Source organism: Stigmatopora nigra, chromosome 5 (assembly GCF_051989575.1).
Source record: "Stigmatopora nigra isolate UIUO_SnigA chromosome 5, RoL_Snig_1.1, whole genome shotgun sequence".
NCBI lineage: Eukaryota > Metazoa > Chordata > Actinopteri > Syngnathiformes > Syngnathidae > Stigmatopora > Stigmatopora nigra.
In genome coordinates this window covers 12688186-12702020 of record NC_135512.1, presented here as the reverse complement: position 1 = coordinate 12702020, position 13835 = coordinate 12688186, and the positions used below count along the sequence as shown (strand labels likewise).

Sequence of the window (13835 nt, the reverse complement as noted above, 5' to 3'; positions counted from 1 at the left end):
CTTAGAGAGCTACATTGTCAACAATAAAATAATGAGCAAAAAACATTCTAAAACCAAAGCACAAAAAGTTACCGTTTCATGTCATCATACCTGCATTGCATTATTTGGATCTTCTCCGTTCATGAATTGCACTTTCACTGTAATGTTGCGTGCAGAACCTTGTCGGTTGGCGAAGTTGAGACTCTGCGGGTTCACGTACAGCAGATTTCTGCCAAATGTGCACAGGCAAAAACATGGTGAACATTATAACATTCACATAATTCATTTTCAATTTCATCATTAATTTTAGATAAAAAATTTCATTTTTAAAGTCACGGGTTACTTCCATATGACTTCGGGCGAAAAGCAGACTACTTCTTACACTGGTCGCCAGTATTTTGTAGGGCACAATCATTCGCACGCACAATTAGTCTGCCACGGAGAGGATATTGATGCCACACTGCCAGCACTGAAGTCAGTTGAAAGAACCACTGCACCATCAAGTGGCCCGGAATTAATGATCAACATAGCAAAAAAGAGCTATTGGTAAATGAGAATAGTACCTTCTTTATTGCCCAAATATGATGGAAACACACTTACATTTAAGTCTTATTATGTAGTGTGAATAATTGTTTTGAAGGAGATGTGATTAAAATAACCCATCACAGTTTGAGTTTTGAATAAAATCACATGGCTTGTCGGATGTGGAAGGAGAAAAGGCTGTGCAAAGAAACTTTGGGTCAGCTCACAAACCGCAGTGACGTAGTTGATTCAGTTGGGGATGACTCCACAGAGATCACAGCTGGAAATACAACTTCCAAAGTAGCATGGGAATGACACTGGTCTGATAAATGAATGCCTTTTCTTCCTGCTCCATTAATAAACTTTCTAAATTAGAATTATGTTTTTCATAACCAAAATAATTATTTCAAAAGTTTTGAACACAAAATTGCCAGTTCCAAGAAAAGAAAATACATTCCTTATAAGATGTTTACCTAAAATCCAAACCGAGTTCACTTTTATATAAAAAAAAAAATGCACAATGAAAATGAAGAATAAGGAGACACCCTGAATTGGTGGCGAGCCAATCGCAGGGCACCAGGAAACAGACAACTATTCACACTCACACTCATACCAATTTAGAGTGGGGCAATTTAGAGTGTTCAAGCAGCCTATGTTGTATGCTTTTGGTTCGTAAAAGGGAGCCGAAAGACCAAAAGAAAACCCACGCAAGCTTGGGGAGAACACCCAAATTTCACACAGTGAGAACCCACCTGGGATCAAACCTCTGACCCCCGAACTGCGAGTCCGATGTTCTAACCACTTTCCCGCCAGGCCTATTTTAATCAATTTAGAATTACTGTATTCCATAAGTCAGTTTTTAAACAAGACCATGCGTGTTAATTGGTTAACACAAACAGCACTAGTTTGGCATGGCCAAGTAAACACTTGACTTCTATGAATATAAGAGAACCCATTCCAATGGCTGACCTACACGCCCACGCCGCCAGCTATTGCCACTCTCCTTCACTGATAAGATGATTTGTTTTAGATCATGAGCAACTTCTCTTCCCTCCCAACACTCCAGTACAAATTGTATCTTAGAGTCTTGGTGTTGCTGAGCTCAGCTATTTATTCTTTATGAATCAGAGTAAGCTAGGGTATGGCAGACCTCTTTCTATGCAAAATTGAATAATATTTGATAAGTAACAGACTCAGATAGTTCAATGTTACAGCTGGTTGATACCTGTAGTGCTTTTGTCATTGTTGATAACACTGTAATGTAAAATTGCTTACACTGGTATTACAGTCTCAGCACATTAGTAGTTTATTTTATATCATTTATATTTAATTTGCTTATTGATTCGCAGGCCCAGTGACCGAGTGATGAACGTGTTGGTCTCACAGTTCTGAGGTTGAAGGTTCGATTCCAAGTCAATCCTCACTGTGTGGAATTTGCATCTTCAGTAGCGTGGGTTTTCTCCGAGTATTCCGGTTTCCTTTCACATCCCAAAAAACACACATGGTAGGCTAGTGGAACACTCTAAATCACCCCTAGGTATGAGTGTGAGTGTCAAAGGTTGTCTGCCTGCTTGTGCACTGTGATTGGCTGGCTATCAATTCAGGGTGCCCCCCGCCTAGTGCCCATAGAAAGCTGGGATAGGTTCTGGCACCCCCATGACCTGTGTGGATAAGCTGTTCGGTAAATGAATTAACATTGATTTGCATTAGATTATAGGGTAATTTAGTTGTTGTCACTATGGGTCGGTACGTGTAGAATTATATTTGGAAGTACATAGTAAAGATCGCCACTACTTTGAATTATTATGGTGTAAAAATAAAAATACAAAAATGTGAACAGTCACTTCTTACACAGGTCAACATAAAATGATGTTGATGATCAAAAAAAATATATTTTTATGTGAACATTCTAAACCGCTTTTCCCTTTGTCACACCGAGTAAGTGAAGAAAAAAATATCCCAAGAAAGTATTATATAATCAAATTGATGCTTCTTCGTTGTCCAACCATTACAACATTTCTCATGCCTTAAAGCTTAACCCTGGAAAAAATGATGGCACTACCTCAGACACTCAAGACAGTCTGGTGCTAAGCTGACTCAGCAGGAGACTAAATCAAGATCAAGAGCATTAAAAATAGATAACATTATCATGAGTAATGTTTGTGTAGGGTTCTAAATTTTCAGATTCACTATAGCGGCTATCCATCCATCAAAAACCTGTAATGGGTATTGTCGGCATTTTGCTGATCAGCAAAAGCTCCCACATGAAGAACCAAGGGTGTGTTATGAAGAGCGGATTGCAGTTAAATGGGTTGAAAGAGGGGGAGGTATGTAATTTGCTCACTGCTGTGATTTGTTTGTTCAGGAAGGGGGAGTGCTCCAGGCGGATTTAGTGGGAGGTAAAAAAAAATTGTAGGGTTTAAAGACCGGCTAAGCCCCCTCCCTCCCGTTCAGAGGAGACGGTATATAACAGGGCAGCATGCTGCTCACACATTATTCTCTAGCTTTGTTAGTGAAATAGAATGAAACGGATCTTGGTAGACAGTTAAGATTGCATATACAGTCACAAAGCTTGTGAGAAAAAAGAAATGATAATGCATTTGTTCCTGTTGCTGCTGATTGCCCGTTCTATTACTGCTGTTCCCCTGGAAAACCTGGGTCAAGATGACATTTTGACAATGACTTCTGAAAGCCTTACAACAGCACCAAGTCCAACGGAGGCAAAGTCTCGTTTTGCCATGCTAGATGACGTCCGCCTTCTTGCAAATGGCCTCCTGCAACTGGGCCAAAGCTTACGCGAGTTTGTCCACAAGACCAAGACCCAAATCAATGATATTCTCCAAAAATTGAATATATTTGACAGATCATTTTACCAACTTTCAGTGGTCACCTCAGAAATCAAGGAGGAAGAGGAAGAACTGAAGAAAACAACAAGTGTTTTGAAAACAAACAATGAGGAGATCAAGAACCTGTCTTTGGAAATCAATTCTAAGATCAATAACATCGTACAGGAGCGTGCACAGCTGCAGAAAAAGGTGGGAAGTCTTGAGGAAAGGTTAGTGGGATTGGCGGAGCACATGATCCCTGCTGACCAGGTCAAAGAAATTACAGCACTCAAGGTAAGCAGCAAATAAGAGAGTTAAATACAGATTCTTTTTTTAAATCCAATAATTCATATGTCAGGATGGAGCAATGTGGAATGAATATCAGCGATAAGCAGATAAAATAGTCTTGCATAACCGCATATATGAACTCTGAACCAATCAATACAGTACTTGATAAATACATATTGAATTGCACAGCCCTGGACTTGAAGCAAGAACTCAAACCTGTCCTAGCTAACTGATATTGTCTCCTGGTTATGATAAATTGGGTCCACAGAAACCCTAGGCTTTGTTTGGTTTGTGTGATTAAATGTTTTGTCTAAATATGTTAAAATAAAGCTTATTAATTAAAGGGAGACATGGCCAAGAAATAGTTATTACTAGTTACCATTCTGATCATTCTTTGCAGGAGGTGATTGAAACTCAGGAGAAAGCAATCACAAATCTACTGAAAGCTGTGCAAGAGCAGCATGAGCAGTTAGACCATCAGAAAATCAAAATTAAAAATATGGAGGACAAGGTAAATAACTGTCTTTGATTGATTGTTTAAATTGAGGATTTAAAAAATGTCTTAATGATAGATCAACGGTGTTGTTTTACAGCTCAACACTGACGCTTCACAAGACACGACTGATAAGACAATGGATTTAGAGTCAACACCAGATGTGTTTGAGTATCTGACAGGAAACGTATCTGAAAATGGTAGCTAACGATTATTACAAGTTCCATTTCCAGTGATAATACGTACATGGAGTCTAGAAGAAAAAACATTTGCAAATTGCCCTGAAGTTTCTTGCTCTTTACAGACTTGCCCGTTGACTGCAATGAATTATTTGAAAGAAAGGAAAACAGGAGTGGAATCTATATCATAAAGCCAAAAGAATCTGAGGCCTTCAATGTTTACTGTGAAATGGATTCTGGTAAGTAATCATTTTAAAATAGACCATCACACTATTTCCCATCAGGAATGAGTTCTAAATTTGCTATGCAGAGTATTAAATTGGACACAATAAACAGGTTATCAATAAGGTAAATATAAAAAGTGAAAATATTCGTCATGCATTCCATAGATGGAGGTTCAACGGTAATCCAACGCAGGGTTGATGGGTCAGTGGATTTTGACCAGACATGGGAAAAGTATGAGAAGGGTTTTGGAGAGCTAGAAAGTAAGTATTATTTCACAATGTTAATATATCAATATTTTTTAAAAAAGTTTTAACTTGACTATATCATATATATGAATAGATGAGAATACCAACTGCTTTTTTTGTAACTGTCCCAAAAAGCAGGCTTCGTGTTGTTTGTGTCATTAAAGATAATGAAAAGTCCTACAGACCATTTGAAAGCTGACTTAGATTTGTTGTTTGCAGAGGACTTTTGGTTGGGTCTAAAGAAGATCCGTAGCATTACTCAACAAGGATTGTACATCTTAAGAATTGACATGGAGGACTGGAAACAGGATAAACACTGGGCTGAGTACCATTTTGCATTAGATGGTCCTTCTGAGCATTATGCACTCAATCTTAGCAACTACTCCGGCGATCTGACTGATGCCATGGCCAACAGTTCCAAGAAAAGATTCTCCACCAAAGACTCCAAAAATGGAAACTCACAAGACTGTGCCCGCAATTGCACAGGTATAATTCTACTTAAAGCAGCTGCATCAAAATCAAAAACTCAAACACACTGAACTGCATTATTTGGTAATGTCCAAAAGGGATCTATGATATATGAGCTAAAATAGCAACTGTCTTCCTCTTTTCACAACTCGTATCTCTTGCCACAACTTTATGCAGGTGGTTGGTGGTTTTCTGATTGTGACGAGAACAACCTTAATGGAAGGTATCTATGGGTTAAAGCTAAGGGACGTGCTACAAGAAGAAGAGGCCTTCACTGGAAACCTGGCAGCGGGGCAGCTTTATCCCTCAAGATGACTAAATTCTCTGTACGATCAAGCAAGAGTGCTAAAGATTGACATCCATGCCATTTGTGAGAAGGCTACAGGTTGCTAATACCATTAATATTTGTCACGCTCCCAAAATGACAAAAATGCTTACCGTTGACACTTTTTTGTGTGTGTTGTGCTGTATTACGTACTGATTTCATGTTTTGGTAGCAGATGATATAGTTCACCAAACAAAGCAAGTAATGTCAATATACTGCCATGATAAAATCTCGCAGCAAAGCAACAATGCCAAAGTCCGACGACAATGGGCATTAGAATTGGTACAAAACATCAGACAATGAAAATGAAGCATTTCATAGTTGAGTAACAATAAGACATTACAACACGTATCACAATAATGCACCGAAAGACAAAATAACGTAGTAATACAAAAGTCTAAATGTAGCCTTGCTCAGCTTATGTTTTCAGTTAATATGAATTCTCTGGTTGACTTAAACTTTTTTCCATTGTTTAATATCACAAAGCAGAAGATTTAAGGTAAGAGAAAGTAAGTTGTTACAATGTTTTGGGTGATGTTATGTTTTTGATGTTTGGTTTTTCCCACTAGTCCTTATTTTTACCTAGTATTTATTACATGCTACTCCTATTCCAAAACATTACCTAGTAAGATAGACATTGTGTTTGTGTGTCTCTTTTATTATTTGGTCATATTGACTTTTGCCCATTGTGCTCACATATTTTATCCATGTGTTTAAGCATATTTAAATGTTCAGAAAGATCAATACATAATAAAGAAAAATATCTGATCGAATCATTGTGTAAATTTGTTTAAGACCATTAGTTAAGGCAAGCACTGATGGTACAGTGGTTCTTCCGCTTGAATTTTGTGGAGGCAGCATTGATCCAATTGCCACTCGTTGGCTTTGATTTTGTGTACGTAAGTGGTTGTCTGTTTCAATGTAGCTTGCGATTGGCTGGCAATCAATTTGGGGTGTTCCAAGCTTGTTGCCCGTGGTTGACTGGGATACACTCCCACAACCCTTTTGAGGATACGCGGTACAAAACATGGTGACATAGGGCAAGCAAATATTATATACAGTAACATTGGCTGAAGTCACTCAACAGAATTATAAGCATTAAATGATTATATTAAGAGTTTAGTGATGTAATGACCTGCCATGGGCGCGGCCATTTTTCATCTTCTGCGCAGATGATTATGCATGTGAACTTTTCTGCTACTCGTGTGAAATATTTGTCGGCGATTTCTTAAGGGCACCGTTATTTTTGCAAGGAATATGAGGGTTTTTTTCACGCGGGCCTGTTTGCATCAATCATGTTCCATTTGGAATCTTGTCTGCTCATTGTGTTTGAACCGGGCAGGTGGGTAGCCCCTTCGGGCAGATAAGAAAGATAGGTTACTCATCCTAGGCCAGGTCGGTTAAAAAGTTAATTTTGAACCCGGAACCAGAGTACGCGGAGAAAACCCAAGCAAGCCCGGGGAGAACATACAAATTCCACACAGGAGGCCCAACCTGGGATCAAACCCTCGTCCTCAAAACTGTGAGGCCAATGCGCTAAGCACTCAACCTCACTGAATTATACAGCCAACACAATCTTTTATGAAAGAAGAAATCTGTTCCCCGCTCTCAAGAATCTTAGCAGACAATTGCAGCATTAGCAAACCACTCCCAACAAGCCGTTAGAAGAAACATGACACATATCACTTGCTTTTCAGTGTCTTAGTGAATCAGACCATAAGTGTTAGGTCATTAGGGTCAAACTATTTTTCAGGGAAAATAGAGTTGGAGTTACCCTATCAATTACATCTTTATACTTCCAATCAGACATTAGAAAACTGTTTACTGTGAATGATTAAAACAATAAATAAAAGAAGGGAAGAAATCTTGTACCTGTATGTAGTGTTTGGCACATACACATCCCTGGCAGGGAACTCCAAAATATCCCTGGTTGGACGCACTCTACTGTCCGGGTATGGTTTAACCTGGAGGAGGTCAGGTGTCAAACAATAGTGGGGGTTCTCCGGAGCAGGAGAAATGTCCAACTTTAACTGGGCTACAGGGAAAGTCAAAGAGAGAAATAAGGATGAGTTTCTGGAAGAATTATTATTGATGCAGTTAATAATGGAAAATGGAATTAAATCTGATAATATCCTTCTTAAATGTAACACGGCTGTTTATACCTGTGATGGGTCTGAGTCTCCGCAACACTGAAGAAGGTCTTCTCATATCAGCAAGAAACTTAAACAAATCCTCATCACTCAGCCTGTCACCCTCCTAAAATAAACAAAACATAAGTAACTTTGGATATGTTGCATGACACTTGGTTTATCTAATTAAGAGTACATTTGAGACTATATAGACCTGTTTAAAGAAGTTAGTGATGGTTAGAGTAGCAGGTCTGAAACCAGTTAGACTACATGATTCATCTCCACTGGCAGTTCTTTCTAGAGATCGCCTTCCCATGATGCTTGAGTTCCTCCTTTCTGACCATGAGCCTTTTCTCTCTGTATAAAAAAAGGCGAGTCAATATGGTAGTAAAAAAACTGTCAGGTAAAAAAAAAGAAATCAGTCAACTTAGTCCTTTGATATTGAATTATATGATGTTGCATTTACACTCACAATAATCACAAAATGTAAAAAAAACAAAACCTGAAAGGCTCATCTCCAGCTCTGTATCCCTCTCAAGACTGCCAGCACTATTGACAATATTCATCAGGTGGATGGCCGTCCATGCAAAAGGCATACGGTAGCGGCCAAGGCGTTGGCAGAATTGCTCTGACTGACTGCGGAGTTTCTCCAATTTTTCTTTATTCTACAACAAAGACACCATAACAATACGTTAAACTTTTTTTTTAATGATTGAACATTAAGTTCTTTTTCATAAAGCATGTAGAGGCACTGTTGAAAATGGTATTTACCAGGGGTGGCAAACAAATGAGACACAAAGAGCAAAGATTTTAAACTGTGAGAGTCAAAGAGCCACACCTTACATCAGAAGCAGCATTAAAAATTCCAATCCATCAAATTATTTTTTAACAATAATTTATTATTTGTTTTTAAGAGGCCCTGGTAAATATTCGTGTTTTAAGAAAGAATAAAAATAAAAGAAATGAGAAACGAGGCAAAGACCCATATATATATACAAAAATATGGTAAGAGGCTGAGTCGCATTCATTTTGGTCGTGAGCCGCATGCGGCTCAAGAGCCATGTTTTCGCCACCCCTGGGTAACTATTACAAAAGCCCATATTCTCACGTTACATGTACCTTGGTAGCATCAGATTCTTTGAAGACCATATATGGTTCAGCACACTCGCCAATATCTCCTTGCTGTAAGACCTTCTCCAACTGAACGTACAAGTTTTTGTGCCACAAAAGAATAATTGTCTTGTTAAGATTTTTAAATATGACTGAGAATATTGTGTGATAAAATCATAAGTGGCTGACCTTGATGACAAGGAAGACATCCTGAGAGGGATAGGTGATAGAAAATATAGCAGACCGTGCTAACGTGGAAATGGCTGCAGACTGAGTGTGTGGACGCAGCATTGCTTTCGTCTGCTCGGAATTCAGGTCAAAGAAAAAGTTCTCCGATATCTGTTAATATACAAATAATTAGTATTTCTTCTTGTACTCTGGATAGAGAATACAGAATGATGTCACTTGTGCAATAAGCATTAAAGTAAGTCAATTAAAAAAATAAAATAAATAAAAAGATAAATAAAGAAAAAAAAAATATATATATATGCCTTCTTACCTTTTTCTTTTCCTTGACATCATATAAAGCTAAACAGGCAAATATGGGTTCAATTTCAATCTCAAACCTAAAGCGAAAAACAAAAACAAGTTTATCAGTAAAGTTAAACAATGAGCAAAGTGTTTTCCCTCAAAAATTTTCCCACCACATACTTTAAGGACAAGCACTTGACAAGCAGCCTTTGGCCAAAATGTTCTTTCGGAACTTCAGGCACACAGTGCCGCTCAATGGGGTCCTCCTATAAATGAGTTATGTAAACACATTATGGTAATTAATTGTTTAAAGAAATCTACATTTGAAAAATACCAACAAACAGAAATGTATATGTGCTAAGTGGTAAATACTGTATTCTAATAATGTCTACTTTACTGTATTATTCAGTTCATTTAGGTGTTTAGACCTCATGCAATTACCAAAACTAATGAACAAATTAAGGTCTTGTGGTGCAAGACAGGCAATTTAGGCCATTAGTAACTCATAAATAACTCAGACATTCCTATTGAAAACACAGCTGATGGTCCACTATAAAAAACTGCCCAGAAAGGTGTACAATGTAAACTAGACCTCATCAAGAGCTGGGTGCAGAGCGAAGAGTTCCCGATGGCGGTTGGTCTTGCGTTGATCCTCATTGTGTCTATCAATTTCTTCATTGGGGGAACGATCGAGGAGATGTGGCAGGAGAGAGTCAGGGAGGGAATTTTTCAAGTCAAATATGCTGCAAGCCCAGCTACCCCGAGGGGTGTCATCAATGGACATCGACCGCCGCTTAAGGTCATCCTATTAAAAAAACAGTATATTTGAGTAAAGCCGACAGTATAGGACATATCGTATCAGTAAGTACAGTTCTTTCTACAAAATTTGAATATCAAGTTGTTTTATTATGGCAATTTAATGTAAAAGATGAAACCTAACATAAAACATTTTCAGGGTCTTTGGAATTTCTAAGTAGCACTGTATATTATAATAATATTCATCAGACTCAACCTCATAGAATTCTGCACTTTAAATCTTGCAGAAAACAAGTACCAGGAATTAGAACAGAGATGGACAAGTCCGGTCCTTGGGAGTCCCTATCCAGTCGGTTTTCCATATCTCCCTCCTCTACCACACCTGAATCAAATGATCAACTCGTCACCAAGAAGAGCAGAAGCTCGATACTGGTCCAGATTATTTGATTCAGGTGTGTTGGTGGAGGGAGATATGGAAAACAGACCAGATAGAGGCTATCGAGTACTGGAGTAAGCCTCCCTTGAGTTAGAACATCAATCAAACACATTACTAAGGCCTACATTGGTACCTGATCGTCTTGGTAGCTACTGCTGTCCGGTAATTCATCAGCCTCAAACACTTGTTTGGGCAAACCCTTCTGGCGTTCCTTCTGCTTATCCAATGAATTAGGATTAAAACCTGTACCAAGTTTGTGGTATCTGAAAGCAACATGATATTTAGTTTGATTTGAAATCAATGTATTCCCATCTATTGTCACCATCTTGTTTAAAACAGAATGTCTACTTTAATTAAAACAATAAAGTCTTACTTTCTGTTCACTATGGCCCAGTCCTCAGTATACGATCTGACACAGTCTCTCACATGATGGTCGGTGTCCCTGAAAGCAGAAATGTACAGTAAAAAGATGTTTTTAATGTCACCAGTCTCTGATTATGCTGCCCTCATGTGGCATCGAAATAATAGTAATGGGGGGTGCTGGAGCTTATCCCAGCTGACTCTGGGCCAGAGGCGGGGGACAACCCAAATCGTTGACTAGCTGATTGCAGGGCACATGGAGATGGACAACCATGCACTCACACCCATACCTAGGGGCAATTTAGTGTCTCCAATCAGCCTACCATGCATGTTTATGGAATGTGGGAGGAAACCAGAGTACCTGGAGAAAACCCACTCAGATGAACATGCAAACTCCACACAGGTGGACCAACCTGGATTTGAACCCAGGACCCCAGAGTTGTGAAGCCGACACACAACCCAGTCAGCGGCCGGGCTGGCCTATGATGTTATGTGATCTAATATTCTATCGGTTTGTGAATTCCCAAACCTCCTATAACCCCTCTATGTTTTGGGGAGTGGTGTCCAGTTTGTTGGCAAATCCTTACCCTTCCTCTGGGACAGCCTGTACGACCGTGCGACAGTCTCTGGGTGTGTAGATGACTTCAATGTCATCAGGGGGAAACTCTATGAGATCTCTAAGTGGTCCTGACTCCACAATGGGAGGGTGAGTGATGAGGTACTCCTCGAAATCCACTGGCTCCACTGCCTCTGTGAGTGGAACCTGGAGAATGACCAAATCGTGGGAAAGAATTACTAGTTGAGGACAGTCAACCACACATATGTCATGTGAAAAGCTGGGCATCGTGGAAAGCACTATATACATTTGAATTCTGATCATCATTATTATTATTTGTAGTATGTATCCATGTAAAAAAATACTACAATAGGAAGCCAGAAATTAGCTAAGAAAAATACCGCTAGATCATTTTTTAATTGTTTATGAAATGCACATAATGGGCGTGTCCACAATGGGCGTGTCCACAGAATAAAAAATAGTCATGGGACTATTTGAACAAATTTGTAATTTTTAAAACAGAACTCTACTTTGCTTACAAAATTGCATCAGTTTTTAAAATCAGATATTGATCCAAGCCAGTAAAATGGACCCTCATCATACAAACACCACACCTTGTGGGGTTTTGAATTGTTATAAGAGAAAATAAGTCTCATCATGTGAGCAAGCTTTCACCATACAAGCGACAGGTGAAATCCAGAAAAGTCCCTCTTGCTTGGCGTGTTGGTGTGTCTCTGCATTCCAACCAGTGGCATGTGAATTATCTTTTACACTTTATTTGCCCAAGTTGTAGTTTACATACAAGCATCTCTTATCAACAGATTATCCTAAATTCCTACCTGCTGCTCGTAAGAATAAGATTAAGAATTAGATTCCTTTCATATGTGCACAGATTATTTGGCTCTTTAAAATTACGGGATTGGCCGTGGAACAGAGTGTGCTCATCTCATGAAAATCCACTTTTTAGGCTGGTTCCTGTTCCAAATATTGGACTTGTTTGTCAATGTGGTTAAGCCTACATACCGTGCTACTTGGTATGGCACCAGTGTTGATATTCTTGAAGAGTTGTGGGGAGCCCCCATACTGGCCCGCTATTTGCTTTCTGACCTCTGCTGCCACAGTCCTGCAAAAAAATAAAATAAAAAAGTTTCATCAATTACGGTTAATTGGTAAAGCTTTAAAAATAATCACTAACTCAAAACACATCTTATTTAACATCACACACAATGAAGGAGTTAAAATGCCTGTAATTTTTCTTTGGTAAACCCAAAACCGACAAAAATATGAATCTAATTAATTATGCATATAAAAACAAACAAGCAAAAAACAATATAAATATTATTTGTTATGTTGATTCCTTTTACAGCATATTTTTCCTCACTTTCAGTTTTCCATTTTAGCCAAACTGTTCATTCTGTTGCATCTCTATTATACATAATTAAATGCATATATATATTAGAGATGGGCAGAAAGAAAGGTGGAGAGGTGGTGGCATCTGACAGCAGAGCCCATTGTTAAAGAGATTATTTACATCCATCTGAAGGACAGAAAAATCATTGTTGTTTATCTTGCACACATTTAATCTTGGATCTTCTATTGTCCAGAAATGAGCTGAGTACTCCTCCACACAGTATGCTTAACGAAACATCTACTTTTGTGGTAATAACAACATTGTAAACTAAAAGACAACAGAGAGCTACCTATTCTAACTATCTAACGGTATTCCTATTGTTGTCATAAACCGCTAATTACACAAACACTACCCGGTCGTTTGCTCGGCCCATTTACAGTTATCCAAACGATTTTGTCTTTTGCAAAGAATTCATTCCTTTTTCTGGGTGGGTCTGAGCATCTTTGGCAGTACGGCTAACAAGCTAGCTGAGTACAACGGTGCTATGTTGGCGTTAGGGCCTCTTTCCATTTGGGTTGGTTCGGCGGTGGTCTGTCGGCTACGCAAGTCTACAACTGCTCGGTTTGACCGTTCCAAACACGTTTTACCTGCTGATCTTTTGGGCGAAGGCGCGGCGTTCAGCCATGGCAGTGGCCGCTCGGTATGCTTCAACGATATTCCCAGTGTGGCAGCCAGCAAATTCCACTCACTCACCCACTACGGCCATCGGGAAAACGGGAAAACTAGAGAATGGGAGCTTCCCATTTTACCGTAATGGTTGTAATGGTGTGCAGCGCGTATCCACGCAAATTAAGCAACATGACCAATTCTTAGTTTAACATTCTTTACATGATATAAATCCTGGTTTTATATATGCATTTCTATTTAATTTGAAAATCTTTTTATTCCTATTTTTTTTTACATTTAAATGTACGTATGGTATTTCGAAAGAAAAAAATCCGTGTTTGTCTGTGTTTTGAAAAATTAAATAATTATCAATAAATATGTACAATAACAGCAAGCATGAGTCACGTGGGTCGGGTTGATTAGTTATATGATTGCATGTAAGACAGATTGT

At 38.7% G+C, this 13835-nt stretch overlaps 2 protein-coding genes across 18 annotated transcripts in view; one reads left to right on the top strand and one right to left on the bottom strand.

Annotated features, from left to right (window-relative positions):
- The window catches only part of dock7 (dedicator of cytokinesis 7), a 37355-nt gene extending 23822 nt beyond the window's left edge, over window positions 1-13533 (bottom strand). For all 17 annotated transcript variants that reach the window (XM_077716478.1, XM_077716479.1, XM_077716481.1 and 14 more), the window contains exons 1-15: window positions 13366-13533; window positions 12391-12490; window positions 11399-11574; window positions 10825-10893; window positions 10585-10714; window positions 9852-10064; window positions 9440-9525; window positions 9288-9354; window positions 8978-9127; window positions 8798-8878; window positions 8181-8343; window positions 7893-8035; window positions 7712-7805; window positions 7422-7584; window positions 91-208 (exon numbers count right to left, since the gene is read on the bottom strand). In XM_077716478.1, coding sequence (XP_077572604.1) covers window positions 91-208; window positions 7422-7584; window positions 7712-7805; window positions 7893-8035; window positions 8181-8343; window positions 8798-8878; window positions 8978-9127; window positions 9288-9354; window positions 9440-9525; window positions 9852-10064; window positions 10585-10714; window positions 10825-10893; window positions 11399-11574; window positions 12391-12490; window positions 13366-13403 — 1791 coding nt within the window. In that variant the 5' untranslated portion in view covers window positions 13404-13533. The remainder of the gene's footprint in view (window positions 1-90; window positions 209-7421; window positions 7585-7711; window positions 7806-7892; window positions 8036-8180; window positions 8344-8797; window positions 8879-8977; window positions 9128-9287; window positions 9355-9439; window positions 9526-9851; window positions 10065-10584; window positions 10715-10824; window positions 10894-11398; window positions 11575-12390; window positions 12491-13365) is intronic.
- On the top strand, window positions 2946-6322 carry angptl3 (angiopoietin-like 3). The gene is made up of 7 exons (XM_077717869.1): window positions 2946-3620; window positions 4015-4125; window positions 4208-4307; window positions 4412-4525; window positions 4676-4771; window positions 4976-5242; window positions 5402-6322. Exons 1-7 carry the CDS (start codon window positions 3090-3092, stop codon window positions 5578-5580), a joined length of 1398 nt encoding a protein of 465 aa, XP_077573995.1. The 5' UTR covers window positions 2946-3089; the 3' UTR covers window positions 5581-6322.
- Window positions 13534-13835: the final 302 nt, after the last annotated feature.

What these genes read in the sequence shown, in the direction of transcription:
- angptl3 (XM_077717869.1), top strand. Translation starts at nt 3,090, where the DNA reads ATGATAATGCATTTGTTCCTGTTGCTGCTGATTGCCCGTTCTATTACT. An exon ending in AAGAAATTACAGCACTCAAG is followed by an intron (nt 3,621 to 4,014) that starts GTAAGCAGCAAA and finishes CATTCTTTGCAG; the next exon opens with GAGGTGATTGAAACTCAGGA. An exon ending in TTAAAAATATGGAGGACAAG is followed by an intron (nt 4,126 to 4,207) that starts GTAAATAACTGT and finishes GTTGTTTTACAG; the next exon opens with CTCAACACTGACGCTTCACA.